Source organism: Salmo salar, chromosome 12 (genome assembly GCF_965601325.2).
Source record: "Salmo salar chromosome 12, fSalSal1, whole genome shotgun sequence".
NCBI classification, from domain to species: Eukaryota; Metazoa; Chordata; class Actinopteri; order Salmoniformes; family Salmonidae; genus Salmo; species Salmo salar.
The window spans coordinates 79,177,375-79,196,419 of NC_138302.1; the positions used below are offsets into that span (position 1 = coordinate 79,177,375).

The 19,045-nt window shown below is 42.1% G+C and overlaps 1 protein-coding gene across 3 annotated transcripts in view; it reads right to left on the bottom strand.

The window, feature by feature from the left end:
• cadpsa (Ca2+-dependent activator protein for secretion a) overlaps nt 1–19,045 on the bottom strand; it is a 153,164-nt gene that overhangs the window by 15,677 nt on the left and 118,442 nt on the right. For 2 of the 3 annotated variants that reach the window (XM_014133443.3, XM_014133441.3), the window contains 7 exons: nt 18,460–18,601; nt 13,774–13,929; nt 13,518–13,665; nt 12,750–12,824; nt 12,569–12,652; nt 12,148–12,180; nt 10,780–10,887 (listed from right to left, as the gene is read on the bottom strand). In XM_014133443.3, coding sequence (XP_013988918.2) covers nt 10,780–10,887; nt 12,148–12,180; nt 12,569–12,652; nt 12,750–12,824; nt 13,518–13,665; nt 13,774–13,929; nt 18,460–18,601 — 746 coding nt within the window. Of the gene's footprint in view, nt 1–10,779; nt 10,888–12,147; nt 12,181–12,568; nt 12,653–12,749; nt 12,825–13,517; nt 13,666–13,773; nt 13,930–17,381; nt 17,529–18,459; nt 18,602–19,045 lie in introns of all 3 variants that reach the window. The other variant, XM_082959316.1, reaches the window with a different exon arrangement.

Here is a 19,045-nt window from a genome sequence, read left to right on the forward strand (position 1 = left end):
CAAATCCTCAAATATTGTTATGTTTTACAAACCCCCCCTCTGCTCTCCAATCTATGTCACAACATAGGCATTATTCACTTTCTAATATGTCTCCTAATTCATTTCTTGGGGGTTGTTGTTTTCTTAACACACTAATGTATACCCATATGGTCAGTCTGTTGTCAAACGGCACCCTGGGCTAAAGGCAGTGCTGCTGACACATATTTAAATAAAGTGAACCATATCCATGTAATCGCCTTAGGCTGCATTAACACAGGCAGCCCAGTTCTGATATTTTTTCTAGTAATTGGTCTATTGACCAATCAGATCAGCTCTGAAAAAGATCTGATGTGAAAAGATTTGATGTGATTGGTCAAAAGACCAATTAGTGGAAAAAATATCAGAACTGGGCTGCCTGTCTAAACACAACCTTAATGTGGCTGATATGACATCTAATGATGTCTTGGAGAAATCCATGTCTCCACTCTAATTAACCCTGAGGCGACATAAGGTATGCCTTCCGATCAACTGGCCCCTGCGCGCGCGTGTGCACACCACACACACACACACACACACACACACACACACACACACACACACACACACACACACACACACACACACACACACACACACACACACACACACACACACACACACACACACACACACACCTAAACCCTTGACTAAATGTCATTAAGACCCAAGGGATTAGGGTAGGGGAGAACAATTGAAAACAGATATTTTCCCCGAAGGAACGTTTTATGGAGTTACTCCTCAGCCATTGCTCAGGTCTAAGGCTGAGGGTGGGTATTAGAATGGATCCTTAGGAAGGGCCCTAGTCACACCCCTCACACTAAAATCTGACCCTAACCGGGTACTCAACTCAACTAATATTTGAGAAGGTGCAGTCACACAAATTTCCTAGATGGCAAAGGTCCGAATGGGTATTGTCATTTATTGGCATAGTAACAAACCCCCACCTTGCAATCTATGCAACCCCAAACTGTTCAAACTGTTCACACCCATCTTGTTGGTGGAGATGTTTGTTGTTGTTTTGTTTTAAAGGTAATTTCCTGCAATTCTACACATTTTGCCATGAAGCTGAGAGGGAACACCAGTGCCCTGGGCACATAACTACAAAATGTTGTTAGCCTAACTTACCTATCTAGCTAAAATGGGCTAGTAGTTAATCATCTGGCCATTTCTGACAGGTTATAAATAGCTCTAAGGTCTGTCAGTGAATGACATAAGAGGAAAACTGCCCATGTACTACAACATTTTGAAATTGCACCTTGTGCATTCTACAATTACAACTCTCAACAGCATTAAGTTGAAAGCCAGACTGAGTCCCCCCCCCAAAAAAATATTGTTTTAATTTATTTTAATTGTATTTTTAAGTCGGGACCCATGGTCCGTATTGACCCCGTTCTGGGTCCGGATCAGTATGGTGTTCCCCCTGTTGAGTATGGCTGCTCTATAGGGCTAAGACATGCCCACCACGCATCTGATTGGTCTGTTGGCTCCTTGTAATGGCTCCTTCTAATGGCTCCTTCTAATGGCTCCTCTAATGGCTCCTTCTAATGGCTCCTTCTGATTGGTCTGTTGGCTCCTTGGTCTGTTGGCTCTATTCTAATGGGTACCAATCCTACTAAGAAAACGTGGGGACACAAATCATTACCGGTCAAAGGAAGATCAAAAGACAGAAGAGAGAATTTAGAATTTGGTTTTGGTCTGCATGTGTGAAATGTACATAAGGGATATTAGTTTGCAGGCATTGCGTGATTTCAAAAGTAATCCCCTTATGATCAGCAGGACACAAAGTAATAATAATGTTCAGGCCAAAAGGTCCTTTTATAAGGTCAACATCCTCATCTATTAAATTGTCTCTATTATTATCAAATAGAATTCAAATCTTGTCTCCTGATAATCTTCACAGCCATCTATTATGGGATGCCATCAAAACACCTCAAATGAAACTCAATTTCATATGAAAATGGATATCCTGGATTGGCGGCGGGGGGGGGGGGGGGGGGGGGGGAATATCCCAGTAAGAAAGTATTTAGCCAACATAAAGTCATTTTGATTACAATTAACTTTACAGTTGGCTGTTGACTTGTTCATTTTTTTTGTCTGATAAATAACATATTACCATTTTACTAACTTCATGATTACCTTAACATTTTTAATAATTCATCAAAACAAGAATAACTACATAGTGGGCAGGAGTCCAAGTGGGTCGCGGGATGGGAAATACGTTTTCGGGATATAACAATTATTTCTGCGTAAATTTAAATGACTAAAACCAAATAGAAAGTATGTAGAAAAGATAATGGATTTATACATTTTTCAATAATCCTCCATTGATTTTGTTATAATGTTTGCGCATAAGAACACATTAGTTTAAAAACGGCTAAATGTTATCTCAGCTCCATGGCAAAATGTATAAAATTGCACCATTTTTTTTCAGCTCCATGGCAGGATGTGTGGAATTACACAAGATTAGCTTTGAAACTGCATCATTTCTCTCAGCTGACAAGATTATATTTTTTACTTATTCTTCGGTCTGTATGTTTTTATACCGCTTAACCCTTACGGTGGGTTGCAACTCAAAAGACACCTGAATTAGTGGGTCACAAAGCAAAGAAGTTTGGGAACCCCTGACATAGCATTTGGCATTGGTCAGAATTATTTGAAGTAAGCACCAGAAAGTACTAATGTTACCCTACGAAATATTTAAAAGCAATAGCATCTGAAGCAAGACTAACGTAAAGCATTAAGTTTCTGTCCGACAGGATCCAAATGTAGTTTACAGACAACAGCACATGCTACTGTGTAATTTCTAATAGAATAAATTATTATCCCTGGAATTAAAAGAACAAAACAAATAAACAATCAAATCAAGCCTAAGTGGTATGATCCCCATGTGCTTTGGATCCTTCTATACAGTGTGATCGGGGGTGTCGGTGAAGATAGAATTTTTTTGTCTAAGAAGCAGTTCGTTTTAAGTGATCTGATCCTAGACTAACTAGTTTGAGGGAGCCTCACCCTTTGACCCTCATTTTGACAGCTTACGAATGTGGAGATGTTGCCAAACCTGACTGTAATACTCACAATATTAAACTATTCCAAGTGCAATGTAGAGTAATTCAAACAATAGTCTCTGATTTGGCAGCATCCCTGCATTTGTGTGCTGTCAAAATGTGTCCTTCAGTGTTGTTTGCATGCCAAGGAGGTTGTTGAGGGAGGGGTGCTTGAATCCTGGAGAGAGCTGAGTGCATGTATGTATTTTAAAATGTTTACATTTAATTTAAACTTTATTTAACTAGGCAAGTCAGTTGAGAACAAATTCTCATTTACAATGACTGCCTACCCCAGCCAAACCCTAACCCGGATGACGCTGGGACAATTGTGCGCCGCTCTATGGGACTCACAATCACGGCCAGATGTGATACAGTCTGGAATCGAACCAGGGTCTGTAGTGACACCTCGAGCACTGAGATGCAGTGCCTTAGACCGCTGACCCACTTGGGAGCATGTATGTACTGTATGTACAGTGCATTCGGAAAGTATTCAGACCCCTTGACTTTTTCACATTTTGTTACATTACAGCCTTATTATAAAATGTATAAAATAGTTTTTCCCCCTTATCAATCTACACAAAATAATTCATAATGACAAAGTAAAAACAGGTTTTTATACATTTTAACAAATGTATAAAAAATGTAAAACTGAAATATGACATTTACATAAGTATTCAGAACTTTTACTCAGTACTTTGTTGAAGCACCTTTGGCAACGATCACAGCTTCAAGTCTTCTTGGGTATGACACTACAAGCTTGGCACACCTGTATCTGGGGAGTCTCTACCATTCCTCTCTGCAGATCCTCTCAAGCTCTGTCAGGTTGGATGGGGAGCGTTGCTGCACAGATATTTTCAGGTCTCTCCAGAGATGTTCGATCGGATTCAAGTCCGGGCTCTGAGTGGCCCACTCAAGGACATTCAGAGACTTGTTCCGAAGCCACTCCTGCATTGTCTTGGCTGGTGCTTAGGGTCATTGCCTTTTGGAAGGTGAATCTTCTCCCCAGGTTGAGGTCCTGAGCACTCTGGAGTAGGATCATTAAGGATCTCTCTGTGCTTTGCTCTGTTCATCTTTGCCTCGATCCTGACTAGTCTCCCAGTCCCTGCCGCTGAAAAACATCAACACAACATGTTGCTGCCACCACCATGCTTCACTGTAGGAATGGTGTCAGGTTTCCTCCAGATGTGACACTAGGCATTCAGGCCAAAGAGTTCAATCTTGATTTCATCAGACCAGAGAATCTTGTTTCTCATGGTCTAAGAGTCTTTGGGTGGCTTTTGGCAAACTCCAAGTGGGCTGCCATGTGCTTTTTACTGAGGAGTGGCTTCCGACTGGCCACTCTGCCATAAAGACCTGATTGGTGGAGTGCTGCAGAGATGGTTGTCCTTCTGGAAGGTTCTCCACAGAGGAACTGTAGAGCTCTGTCAGAGTGACCATCGAGTTCTTGGTCACCTCCCTGACCAAGGCCCTTCTCCCCCAATTGCTCAGTTTAGCCGGGCGGCCAGCTCTAGGAAGAGTCTTGGTGGTTCCAAACTTCTTCCATTTAAGAATGATGGAGGCCACTGTGTTCACGGGGACCTTCAATGCTGCAGACATTTTTTGTTACCCTTCCCCAGATTTGTACCTCGACACCATCCTGTTTCGGAGCTCTACGGACAATTCCTTTCGACCTCATGACTTGGTTTCTGCTCTGACATGCACTGTCAACTGTGGGACCTTACATAGACAGCTATGGGCCTTTCCAAATCATGTCCAATCAATTGAATTTACCACCAAGTTGTAGAAACATCTCAAGGATGATCAATGGAAACAGGATGCACCTGAGCTCAATTTTGATTCTCATAGCAAAGGGTTTGAATGCTTATGTAAATAAGGTATCTGTTTTTTACTTTTAATACAGTTGTAAAAATGTCTAAAAACCTGTTTTCGCTTTGTCATTATGGGGTATTGTGTGTAGCTTGCTGAGGGAAAAAAAGTATTTAATCCATTTTAGAGTAAGGCTGTAACGTAACAAAACGTAAAAAGTCAAAGGGTCTGAAAACTTTCTGAATGCACTGTATGTATGTATGTATGTATGTATGTATGTATGTATGTATGTATGTATGTATGTATGTATGTATGTATGTATGTATGTATGTATGTGTGTATGTGTGTATGTGTGTATGTATGTATGTATGTATGTATGTATGTATGTATGTATGTATGTATGTGTGTATGTGTGTGTGTATGTATGTATGTGTGTATGTGTGTATGTATGTATGTATGTATGTATGTATGTATGTATGTATGTATGTATGTATGTATGTATGTATGTATGTATGTATGTATGGGGTGAATTTACAGGGAGATGGGCCATGTTAGTAGATGTACACAGGAAGATTATTTGACTCTGAATCATGCCACTGGGCATAATGTGTTGAAACAAATTTGACATGAGAGATAAGTTTCATTTAAAAATATATAGCTAAGCGAGAATGGGGGGAAACAGAAACAGATGAAAATGTGTTTGGAAAGGTTTAGAAAGTAAAGCTGAAAGAAAAGTTGAAAGGAATTGTGGTTCAAGTGAGAAAAAGAAAGAGTTGGAAGGAAAAGGAAAATACACAGAAAAACCAAGGGCGTTTTTATGCTTTTTCTTTATCACTGAGCCTAAACACACAGAAACAGCAGCAGAGAAGTATCACGCCTTGGTCATGTTGAGCGGAGCGACAAGAAAAGGACAACAGCAATGGAGTCCTGCAGTGCAGCAGGACACCTTCATACGCCACAGTACTGCCAGAGGGAGAACAGATAGAGAGTGACATACAGAGAGAGAGAGATTGAGGCCTCTGCTATAATCAGAGAAGAAATGCTCTTCTGAGAGAAGAGGATACAAGGCAAACAGCAGGTCAAAGCAGCAAGAGAAACAAACATGGAGAAGAGACACGTTCACTCAGAGAAGACTGATAAGAGAGAAGCCAGGTCATGCCAGAAGGCCTTCAGGAAAGCAACACACGCACACATGCACACACAGGTGCAATCTGAGGTCCTCCCTTGAAAAGAGCAGTGGACAAATTGCTCAACATGCATCACAAAGGATTATTTAGGTAAGAAATAGCTTGGAACATCATCTAGGTTAAGACAGTGTTCTCTTTTCTCATTTCTCCCTCAACAATTCACTCTCTAATACTCACACATTATACACTGCGTGCACAATTATTAGGCAAGTGAGTATTCTGATCTTATCATTGTTTCTATTCACATTTTCGAACTCCAAACCATATAAACTTGAATGCTTATTGGATTTAATAATTTTCAGGTGATATGTATTTGTGTAATGAGGGAGGGTGTGGCGAAAGTGAATAACACCTTATATCAAGGTGTGCATAATTATTAGGCAGCCAAAAATGTGAAATGCCTTTCAGACGGACGCGACACTCTTTAAATAGCTAAACTATTGAGATGTGACCACCGAACATTCAAACGTTTTGTTGCGAATAGTCAACTGGGGCGCAAAAAAACGCATGGGGAAGAAAAGGCGCAAATTAACTGCAAAATACTTGAGAAGAATTAAATGTCAAACTACCAGGAACCCATTATCCTCCAGTGCCACCGTATTCCAGAACTGCAACCTACCTGGAGTGTTCAGAAGTACAAGGTGTCAAGTGCTCAGAGACATGGCCAAGGTCAAGAAGACTGAAACAAGACCACCACTGAATAAGATTCACAAGTTGAAGCATCAAGATTGGGCAAAGAAATACCTGAAGACAGATTTTTCAAAGGTTTTATGGACAGATGAAATGAAAGTGACTCTTGATGGACCAAATGGATGGGCCCGTGGCTGGATCAGTAATGGACACAGGGCACCACTTTGAGTCAGGTGCCAGCAAGGTGAAGGAGGGGTACTGGTATGGGCTGCTATCATTGAAGATGAGGTAGTTGTACCTTTTCGGGTTGAAGATGGACTGAAACTCAACTCCCAAACCTACTGCCAGTTTCTGGAAGATTATTTCGTCAAACAGTGGTACAGGAAGAAGTCCTCAGCATTCTAGAAGGCCATGATCTTTATGCAGGACAATACTCCATCACATGCATCCAAGTACTCCACTGCTTGGCTAGCCAGCAAGGGCCTCAAAGATGCCCGAATAATGACCTGGCCCCCTTCCTCACCTGACTTAAATCCAATTGAGAACTTGGGGGGCCATCTCAAACGTGAGATTTACAGTGATGGAAGACAATACACCTTTTTGAACAGCATTTGGGAGGCTGTGGTTGCTGCTTCAGCGAAAATTGATCGTGAACAGATCAAGAAACTGACAGACTCCATGGATGGAAGGCTCATGGCAGTTATTGAAAATAAGGGTGGCTATATTGGTCACTGAATATTTTTGAAAGGCCAAAAATGTTATATAATTGTCATTTTGTGTTACTTATTTGTTACACTTACTCTAAAAATTTAGAATAAACAAGTGAGTTGAGAGAAATAATTGTTGTAATTTAGTTGCCTAATAATTCTGCACACTAATACTTGCCTAATAATTGTGCACACTTATATATTTCCCTGAGAAAGACAAAACTCACTTTTCCTTTGTTAAACATTCAGGTTTGAGGTTCAATAACATTTTGGGTTGACTGAGAGCATTGTGTTTGTTCAACAATAAAATTAATCCAGAGGAATACAATTTGCCTAATAATTTTGCACGCAGTGTATTTCTCTCGGTCCCTTTCTTTCGTTATTTCATTCTTTCTATCTCCTCTCATTACAATAAGACCAGGGTCAGAGGCCCTCCTTCCTGTTTGTCTCTACTATGAGGAAGAATATTTATTGGACACAGTTTCAAATGTCTTGTATACAGTCTAATGTAGGGAACTGATCAGCAGTGATGGGAGAACTGGTCAGGATAACCGAACCTACTAACCCTAACCTTTTGATCAGACCGAGGCTCTGCATCTGTCCTCGTGCTCCTAGATCTTAGTGCCGCTTTTGATACCATCGATCACCACATTCTTTTGGAGAGATTGGAAACCCAAATTGGTCTACATGGACAAGTTCTGGCCTGGTTTAGATCTTATCTGTCGGAAAGATATCAGTTTGTCTCTGTGAATGGTTTGTCCTCTGACAAATCAATTGTAAATTTCGGTGTTCCTCAAGGTTCCGTTTTAGGACCACTATTGTTTTCACTATATATTTTACCTCTTGGGGATGTCATTCGAAAACATAATGTTAAATTTCACTGCTATGCAGACGACACACAGCTGTACATTTCAATGAAACATGGTGAAGCCCCAAAATTGCCCTCGCTAGAAGCCTGTGTTTCAGACATAAAGAAGTGGATGGCTGCAAACTTTCTACTTTTAAACTCGGACAAAACAGAGATGCTTGTTCTAGGTCCCAAGAAACAAAGAGATCTTCTGTTGAATCTGACAATTAATCTGGATGGTTGTACAGTCGTCTCAAATAAAACTGTGAAGGACCTCGGCGTTACTCTGGACCCTGATCTCTCTTTTGAAGAACATATCAAGACTGTTTCAAGGACAGCTTTTTTCCATCTACGTAACATTGCAAAAATCAGAAATTTTCTGTCCAAAAATGACGCAGAAAAATTAATCCATGCTTTTGTTACTTCTAGGCTGGACTACTGCAATGCTCTACTTTCCGGCTACCCGGATAAAGCACTAAATAAACTTCAGTTAGTGCTAAATACGGCTGCTAGAATCCTGACTAGAACCAAAAAATTTGATCATATTACTCCAGTGTTAGCCTCCCTACACTGGCTTCCTGTTAAGGCAAGGGCTGATTTCAAGGTTTTACTGCTAACCTACAAAGCATTACATGGGCTTGCTCCTACCTATCTTTCCGATTTGGTCCTGCCGTACATACCTACACGTACGCTACGGTCACAAGACGCAGGCCTCCTAATTGTCCCTAGAATTTCTAAGCAAACGGCTGGAGGTAGGGCTTTCTCCTATAGAGCTCCATTTTTATGGAATGGTCTGCCTACCAATGTGAGAGACGCAGACTCAGTCTCAACCTTTAAGTCTTTACTGAAGACTTATCTCTTCAGTAGGTCCTATGATTAAGTATAGTCTGGCCCAGGAGTGTGAAGGTGAACGGAAAGGCTGGAGCAACGAACCGCCCTTGCTGTCTCTGCCTTGCCGGTTCCCCTCTTTCCACTGGGATTCTCTGCCTCTAACCCTTTTACAGAGGCTGAGTCACTGGCCTACTGGTGTTCTTCCATGCCGTCCATGGGAGGGGTGCGTCACTTGAGTGGGTTGAGTCACTGACGTGGTCTCCTGTCTGGGTTGGCGCCCCCCCCTTGGGTTGTGCCATGGCGGAGATCGTTGTGGGCTATACTCGGCCTTGTCTTAGGACGGTAAGTTGGTGGTTGGAGACATCCCTCTAGTGGTGTGGGGGCTGTGCTTTGGCAAAGTGGGTGGGGTTATATCCTGCCTGTTTGGCCCTGTCCGGGGGTATCATCGGATGGGGCCACAGTGTCTTCTGATCCCTCCTGTCTCAGCCTCCAGTATTTATGCTGCAGTAGTTTATGTGTCGGGGGGCTAGGGTCAGTCTGTTACATCTGGAGTATTTCTCTTGTCTTATCCGGTGTCCTGTGTGTATTTAAATATGCTCTCTCTAATTCTCTCTTTCTCTCTTTCTGTCTTTCTCTCGGAGGACCTGAGCCCTAGGACCATGCCTCAGGACTACCTGGTATGATGACTCCTTGCTGTCCCCAGTCCACCTGGCCGTGCTGCTGCTCCAGTTTCAACTGTTCTGCCTGCGGCTATGGAACCCTGACCTGTTCACCGGACGTGCTTGTTGCACCCTCGACAACTACTATGATTATTATTATTTGACCATGCTGGTCATTTATGAACATTTTAACATTTTAACATTTTGACCATGTTCTGTTTTAATATCCACCCTGCACAGCCAGAAGAGGACTGGCCACCCCTCATAGCCTGGTTCCTCTCTAGGTTTCTTCCTAGGTTTTTGGCCTTTCTAGGGAGTTTTTCCTAGGGAGTTTTTCCTAGCCACCGTGCTTCTTTCACATGCTTTGCTTGCTGTTTGGGGTTTTAGGCTGGGTTTCTGTACAGCACTTTGAGAATATCAGCTGATGTACGAAGGGCTATATAAAAATAAATTTGATTTGATTTTGAAAATTTGAAATTTGATTATTACTGTTCCTACAAATCAATTAGTGGAGGAACACAATGTATTCTAACGGCTGAAGACAGAATCTAGACAGGGGGATGTAAAGATGTTATTAAGTCATCTTATAGAAAGGCATTGTATTGTGTGGCCTTCAATTGATTAACCCTTGTTTGCTGACCCACAGAGAGAGAACACTGCTTAAGATAATCCTCCTCAAGGTGTTGCATGTCTCAAACAAACAGACATAAAAAGACGCATAACACTACAGTAGAATAGACACAGGGTAGAGAATAGTCTATTCAGACCGGAGGGAAGGTTTGGAAGTAAAGGAAGGGGGGTGTATAGAGAGAGAGAGAGAGAGCGAGAGAGAGAGAGCAAGAGAGAGAGAGAGAGCGAGAGAGCGAGAGAGAGAGAGCGAGAGAGAGAGAGAGAGAGAGAGCAAACGAGCGAGAGAGAGCGCTACTTGTACAGCTGTGGAAGAGAAGGCAGAAAGCTGTTGAAAATGTGACTTATCCCTCAGAGCAGACTGTTTAATCACATTTTGGAGAGCCTCCCCCTGTAAGGGAGGAGAAGGCATTGGTTACTTACATCAAATAACCTTTCTATGTAAACCTCCTCATTGACCTTATCCCGCAGCATGTCCTGAGAATGGCGCACAAAGGTCACGTAACCGTCAGCAACATCCATCCCAGGCTTCTGCAGGACACACCACATAGAGACAGAGAGAGGGAGATGAGAAAAAGAGAGGGAAAAGGAGTAATTAGCCAAAGAAAAACAGATACATTGTCTCACCAAGGCACTGAACTCTGTTGACTCCATAATAAACATGGTGACCAGCAAAGTGACATAAGTTATTATCAACTGTTATGTCATGTCAAGTTTTAAGACATGCATATGAAAAACAGACAGGTATTAAAATAAACATTACACTAAAGTGTTATCAAATTGTCCTTTTCATCTCAGAGAAATCTGAGTTCATGGTTGACATTTCTGGAGAGGTGTTTCATTTGCAGTGCGTATAGACACAGAGATATGGGATATTGTCACTGAACTTCCTATTAGAGATGTGTACTTGGCCCAGAATCATCCGTAACAGTCTGGGAAAGTGCAAAGTGAACAGAGGAGCCAGGAACACATGATCAGGCTGCTGAACAGATTGTTAGGAGGGCTGCCATTTCTCATACCAGCTCAAATATTCACACAGGACAATGAGTTTGCAAATAAGACACTCAATTTGTGTGTGTGTTTATGTGTGTGCGTGTGTGTATGTGTGTTAACGTATGTGCGTGTTTATGTGTGTGTGTGTGCCTTTCCCACACCCGCATCTTCTCCGGTATATGAAACGCATCCTCCCATGCCAGTGGACGAGGTAATATGAATTTGTAATTATCAGCCACTGTAAACTGAATTTAGTTCGTTAACACATCCCTGAGTGGTTCCAAAGGGTGCAAATTAGTATGTTTCTCCACTGTAATTGTATTTTGTGCATTAAACCAACCATTACCATGCAGAAGCTAGGACTTTGGGCCCGCGGACATAAGAGGCCTAATCACAGATTCACCGACAAGGCATTCATTTAAAAAGTGCCTTGTTGACATGTGGATCGATTGGCAGTGAAGTGATACTCCTCTGAGGTACTGTTTAAAGCAGAACACAGCTAGCGTTCTGTCCCAGAGGCAGAATCCTGGTGTGCTTTTGTTACACAACACAACAGAGACTCACAATGTGTGCCACATGGCTGGCCTAGCCAGCCGATTCTGCCCATAACCATATGAATGGCAACCAAACCAAAAAAAAGACAACCATCTGGACATGTCCTGAGACTCTATGGAAAACCATGGCAAGATACGTGTGCATGCACAAAAACAAATACAAGAATGACTCACATGCACGCACACACACTTTGACTGGGATAAGAGAAACACAAGAACTGATAACAACACTATTTTCACTTACAGGTACATCCACATACTTTGAGGCAGCTTTCACCTTGAAATGAGACAGAGAGAGAATAGGTGAAAAGGAAAGACTTGAGATTCCAACTGTGCAACTTCCTTTCATTACAAAAGCTGTTTCATGTGAGTGTAGCTTCAGTGTGTGACTGCAGTATGCTCATTAAGTCAGTCATGCCAGGAAATGTAGTTGCAAAGTGTACTCAAAAGTTAATTAGACTTCTATAACAATGTTCAGGAAACCTACGGAAACCTGTTCCTGCAGTGGGAGTGTTATCATGAGAAAACTGAGGGAAAATCTTGACATTATTTGAACATGACTATTCCTACCCTATGATGAATAAAATAATTACAAGATTAGGTTCCAGTTATGTATGCAGTGTACACTGAGAAAGAGGGGAATGACAGAAGGAGTGCATTCTTACTGTGAAAGAGAGGAAGGAGGAGAAGAGAGTGCCCTCGTCGTATCTGGACAGTTTGGCTAGGACACTATCTAGAATGACCACAAACTGACAGACAGTGAGTTGTGTTACTGGCAAGTCCAACACATTAAAAACAACATTCATGCCATTTCACTTCCAGATATGAGTAAGACAGTAACAGCACCTTTGCTACTAGTAAGGTGATCATCTCCTTCACAGTCTCCTCTATGAGAGCGTCAATTTGGGAATGGTACTGTCTCTGTAAGGAAAGAAACATGTTAGTGACAATGTCAAGTCCAGCTTCCCTCTCTTCCCTCCCCTTGTTTGTTGCTACCAGGTCTCACAGTAGGCCAATATGCTAATCAGTAGTGTGACAGCATTCTTATGTCTCCACGTGAGCCATAAAAAAGACCTCTGCCTAATTCATTCTGCTCTGGTAATTGGTACCTGTCTCTAGATTGTGCGGATATGAAGACTCTCACATCTACCCTATGTATATTCAGTAGCATCCACACATATGTTAATGAAATCAAAACAAAAAGTGTTGGAAGACTGGGGAAGACTGCAATGACGGCTAATTATACATTTGGGAACCAGGGGTGAGATTTCGATTGAATTGTTAGCCATGCTTAACCAATCTCTAACAAACTTTCACAGGATAGAGAAAATAAATGAAAGATAGAGACATGGTGATGGTGAAAAAGCCAGCGACTACAGCATAATCACATATTCAAGCAAAAGCTAAATCAGGAGACAAAGCAATCGCATAGCCATCAATAGAATCATAAACATTATATTCCCTCTGGAATATAATAGGTGAAAACTTTACACTGATTCAAACACTGTGTAAATATGCATGTTGGTGTGAGGCTGTGGAGGTGGACTGGTATAAGATGGTATTGTATGTCTGATAGAAGACCAGTTAAAGAAGTCGGTAGGGGGCTTACTGTACCTCCTGTCCCAGCTCCATGGCACACAGCTTGGCTGACTGGGCCTTTGCATCCACCATCACGTTGAACATGGTGCAGATGGACTGAGGCACGCGGAAGTCTGTGGTCCGACTGCTCTTCTGAAGCTTGGCTTCAAAGGCCACCCGCGTCCTGGAGACAAGGAGATTAAGGAGAGAGGTTGCAAAACTATACACATACCAACAATGTGTTTGTGTAATTGTGTGTAAGTAAGTGTCTCATTCAGGCCCATCCTCTCACCGTTTGATGCAGGACTCGATCATGTCGCTGGACATGAGTTTCAGCCTGCTCTCCAGGTGTTTGCCAAACTCCTCCTCAGGCCAGTGCAGGTCTCTGATGAAGGTCTGTAGAGCATCCAGCTTCCAGAACAGGTCCTCTGACGTTCCCGAGCCATTACTGGACAGGAATCACAGGGCAAAGGTTATAGCACTGGTACCTAACAGGGGTACACATGGGGGGGTAAAAGACTACATCAAGAGGATGGGGCAAATCCAGGTCTCAGAATTCAATTTCTTTGGGTTATTTTTAACATTTACTGATGGGTTAAAATATTTTTCATGAAAAACACTTTATTGTCGACCTGTTCCTGGCCAATGTGGTTCTATGAATTGCGTTCTCCAAGGTACCAATCAGTGTATGGTTAAAAATAAACAGACATGAATATGTATTTGACCAATCAAAAATCACAGTGAGTTGAGTGGTTATTAGAACAGGGGAAAGAGTAGGGGTCCATGCACACTGTAGGTTGGACAGTTAGTGAACTCTGGGGTTGCTTTCCGATGCTGTGGAGGAGACTGTGTCCCACTCCCTGTCCCCTTCCCCTAAACCATTTAAATAGAGAGAGCTGCTCTCTCCAGCCACACTGGGGCCTCCTCACAGCTAGTACACATAGGTAAGAGCTCCAACACAGGGTAAACAGGGATCTGTCCTCCCTTCCACAGACTGGAGGTCAGAGGGATATGATGGAAAGAAACAAACAACACTTTTAAACTGGCTTTGGTTTGGCCTCGTTTAATAATGGTGTATCATTTTGCATGATTCCATTCTGTTGTTTTTTAATCAGCTTAAAAATGTATTTGTGTCTTTCCACCATTCAATTCAAACACATGCCGTAGGAGAAAAATGAAAAGCCGTTGATGGTTCTCCATTTCGAAACACTGCCTACTTTAACCACACTCCCCATGCTAGGGCCTTGGCATGAACATGGCTGCCAGTAGAACAACACCACTGGGGCAACTGGGGTCCAGGCAACAGAACATCAGATCACTGGGACAACTGGGGCCCTGGCAACAGAACATCAGATCACTGGGACAACTGGGGTCCTGGCAACAGAACATCAGATCACTGGGACAACTGGGGCCCTGGCAACAGAACACATCAGATCACTGGGACAACTGGGGCCCTGGCAACAGAACATCAGATCACTGGGACAACTGGGGCCCTGGCAACAGAACATCAGATCACTGGGACAACTGGGGCCCTGGCAACAGAACATCAGATCACTGGGACAACTGGGGCCCTGGCAACAGAACATCAGATCACTGGGACAACTGGGGCCCTGGCAACAGAACATCAGATCACTGGGACAACTGGGGCCCTGGCAACAGAACATCAGATCACTGGGACAACTGGGGTCCAGGCAACAGAACATCAGATCACTGGGACAACTGGGGTCCTGGCAACAGAACATCAGATCACTGGGACAACTAGGGTCCTGGCAACAGAACATCAGATCACTGGGACAACTGGGGTCCTGGCAACAGAACATCAGATCACTGGGACAACTGGGGCCCTGGCAAGAGAACATCAGATCACTGGGACAACTGGGGCCCTGGCAACAGAACATCAGATCACTGGGACAACTGGGGCCCTGGCAACAGAACATAAGATCACTGGCAGTGTTTAACTACATATTTTAGAATTGGCTAAGCCTGTTTTTTCCTAATTATCAACCATGTGCTTGTGTAAATGCAGTATTTGAGAGTTGTCCTTTGAGGTGAGTTTGGTCTTTCTGGCTTATTTACAGGATAGTAAACCTGCGTCTAGTTTAGGACTATCTTTGACAGAAAATGTATTCCTTTAATAACGATGGAGGTGAAAAGTGGTTGCTATTAGTTTTACTTCAGAGGCAACTTTTACTTTGGACGAGACTTCCGCTTCATCTCATTGGCTGTTGAGTGCTTATTTACAAGGTATCAAACCGGGTACATGGAATCCAAAACTTGGCGACAGCCAGGGTCTCAGTCTGTTCTCACACACACACACACACACACACACACACACACACACACACACACACACACACACACACACACACACACACACACACACACACACACACACTTTTAGTAGTAGGTGCTGAAGATGTTTCACTCTGGTTTGGTAAGTGGGATAGATAATGTATCAGGTGTAGCTCAAGGTGCAGGATAAGTGCTTTTAATCACCATATCTAAACATACTGTAGATTTGCAATTATCTTTACGCTTTCTCCCTCCAGGTCCCCCTGGAGGAGCGTTCAGAGCTAACAGGTAGACATGGAGTTTTACAACTGACAGAATCACTAATGAAATGGGAAATGTCATATTCCGTCGATAACAAAGGGGGATCATTATCATGTGGTGAATGAGTTAACATGCTCTGTATTAGAGTAGGAGTGTATCTGAGAGGCTCATGCCTCAGTAAAGACACGCCCCAGGAGACCAAGGGCTGATCAAAGCTCTCCAACTTCTGCAAGTTAGGCATGTTTGGTTTTATAAACTACTGTATGAATAAAATGTGATATATTCAATTTGATTAATTGACTACAATGTTTACCACAGTCAAAGTTTTATTGTAACCTATAGTGGAGTAGCTGCCGTGAGCTAACTATACTGAATAAAAATCAAAAACGCAACATGTAAAATGTTGGTCCCATATGAACTGAAATAAAATTTTGCAGAAATTTTCCGTACGCACAAAAAGGTTATTTGTCTCAAATGTTGTGCTCAAATTTGTTTGCATCCCTGTTAGTGAGCATTTCAACTTTGCCAAGATAATCCATCCAACTGACTGGTGTGGTATATCAATAAAATGATTAAACAGCATGATCATTACACAGGTGCACCTTGTGCTCGGGACAATAAAAGGCAACTCTAACATGTGCAGTTTTGTCACACAACTCAATTCCACAGATGTTAAGTTTTGAGGGAGCGTGCAATTGGCATGCTGACTGCGGGAATGTCCACCAGAGCTGTTTCCAGAGATTTGAATGTTCATTTCTCTACCATAAGCCGCCTCCAACATCATTTTAGGGAATTTGGCAGTACGTCCAACCAGCCTCACAACCGCAGACCACGTGTATGGTGTTGTGTGGGCGAGTTCTTAACTGATGTCAACGTTGTGAACAGAGTGCCCCATGGTGGGGGTGGGGTTATGGTATGGGTATGGGCAGTAATAAGCTACGGATGACGAACACAATTGCATTTTATAGATGGCAATTTGAATGCACAAAAATACCATGACAAGAACCTGAGGCCCATTGTGAGACCCATTTTTTTTTAAGGTATTTGTGATCAAAAGATGCATATCTGTATTCCCAGTCATGTGAATTCCATAGATTAGGGCCTAATGAATATATTCAATTGACTGATTTCCTCATATGAACTGTAACTCGCTAAAATCAATGAAATTGTTGCAAAATCCCTTAGGCCAGAGCTGACCCCATCGAAATGAAGACTGTTGGATATTGCTGTCCACCTTCAGAAGTTCAGCCAGACGGCCAGCGTCCCAGAGGACATGTGATATGTTCATGCCAAGAACATATCATGTGCATGTTTCATGTTTCAGACTCCAACAGAGACTCAATACACACTGAGTCACATGTAGTTGCAATCCAGTTGGGTGTAGAAAAGCTAGGCATTGTTGAGAAGCTAACTGGCGGTAGATTTGTTACTTTGGGCATTTGGAGGTTGACATTTGGTAGATTCAAATCAGGCACATTACTTGTTAGGTTCTTGTGTAGAAACAAACAGAACAGAAAAAAATGTCCTGTAACAGTGGTAATGTGGATGTGTTTTAAAAGGGAAAGTGAAACAAACTAGATAAAAGCAATGCCAAGGAAAACAAATAAAATTGGAGAGGAAATTAGCAAAAAAAACTAGCAAATTAGCACTAAAAAAATCTGTTATTGAAATTAAATAAGTAAGGGTATCTTTGCATTGAACTGAAGAGGCAAATCTAATGGTGACAAATAATGTGTAAAGTGTGTCCTATCAGCATGAAGAGACTAATGACAAAAGATAGTTGACTTATGACAACTCAACATATGGTGACAACAAACTGCAATGTCATTCATACAAGGGGTACCATAACACTCCAGGGCAGGGTTTTTCCACTATCAATTAAGACCTAGACAACCAGGTGAGGGGAGTTCTTTACTAATTAGTGACCTTAATTCATCAATCAAGTACAAGGGAGGAGTGAAAACACGCAGACGGTCGGTCCTTCATGGAATGAGTTTGACACGTGCTCTAGGGAAAACAAAACACTCAAGAAACATGTTTCCGACAAAATAGTTTCAGATGGTCTTACCTGCAATATGGACAAATATAAATAAATACATAGTAAATAATTGTGTTAATACTTACTCATATATTTTTACACAATTGCCCACAAGTAGACATACTTCATGTGTGGATATCAACATATTTCATGTACAAATATATGGTACACATGATTACCAAAACTTTATCAGAATATTTATGTTAACATGAACAGGAAAGCCTGAAAACTAAAGATATTTGCATCTACTTATACAGTATGTCTATACTGCATTATGATTTCCTGGGTATCAGTCGATTTCTACTATAGCCAACTTGAATGCAGAAACAGTAGCATCCGGGCTATGTAACCATGTCAATGGGGTGTTGATATTAGGGGTGTCCTTACTTGACAGGCTCCCAGGACTCTCTCTCGAAGCCCCTGTGGATGGACTGGGCGATGGATGACTCCATGAGGTCCACATATCGCACCACCAGTGGGGCATATAGGTCCTGCAGGTGTTTGTGGAACTGCCCATTGCACAGGTTATCTGAGACAGGACAGAGCATATAGGTGAGATGAAGTCATTCATTCAAATGTAACACGATCAGAACAGTCACCTCCAAAATGATAATAATGAGCAAAAAAATACTTGTCTAAAATAAATAACACAAATTCTGAGTTATTTTGTATGCAAAAAAAAATCATAATAATTTGATTATTTTATACTACTAAAATTGGTTCAAGTCCGGAAACTGAAATGGCCATTACAAAATGTTGATTTTGTTGTCAATAATAAAAAAAATTGGGGGGATTTTGATGTGTGCTTGGGGTCATTGTCTTGCTGGAAGATTCACTTGCGGCCATGTGTCAGCCTCATGGCAGAGGCAACCAGTGTTTTGACTAAAATGTCCAGGTACTTGGAAGAGTTCATGACGTCGTTGACCTTAACAAGGGCCCCAGAAGCAGTGGAAGCAAAACAGCCCCATAACAT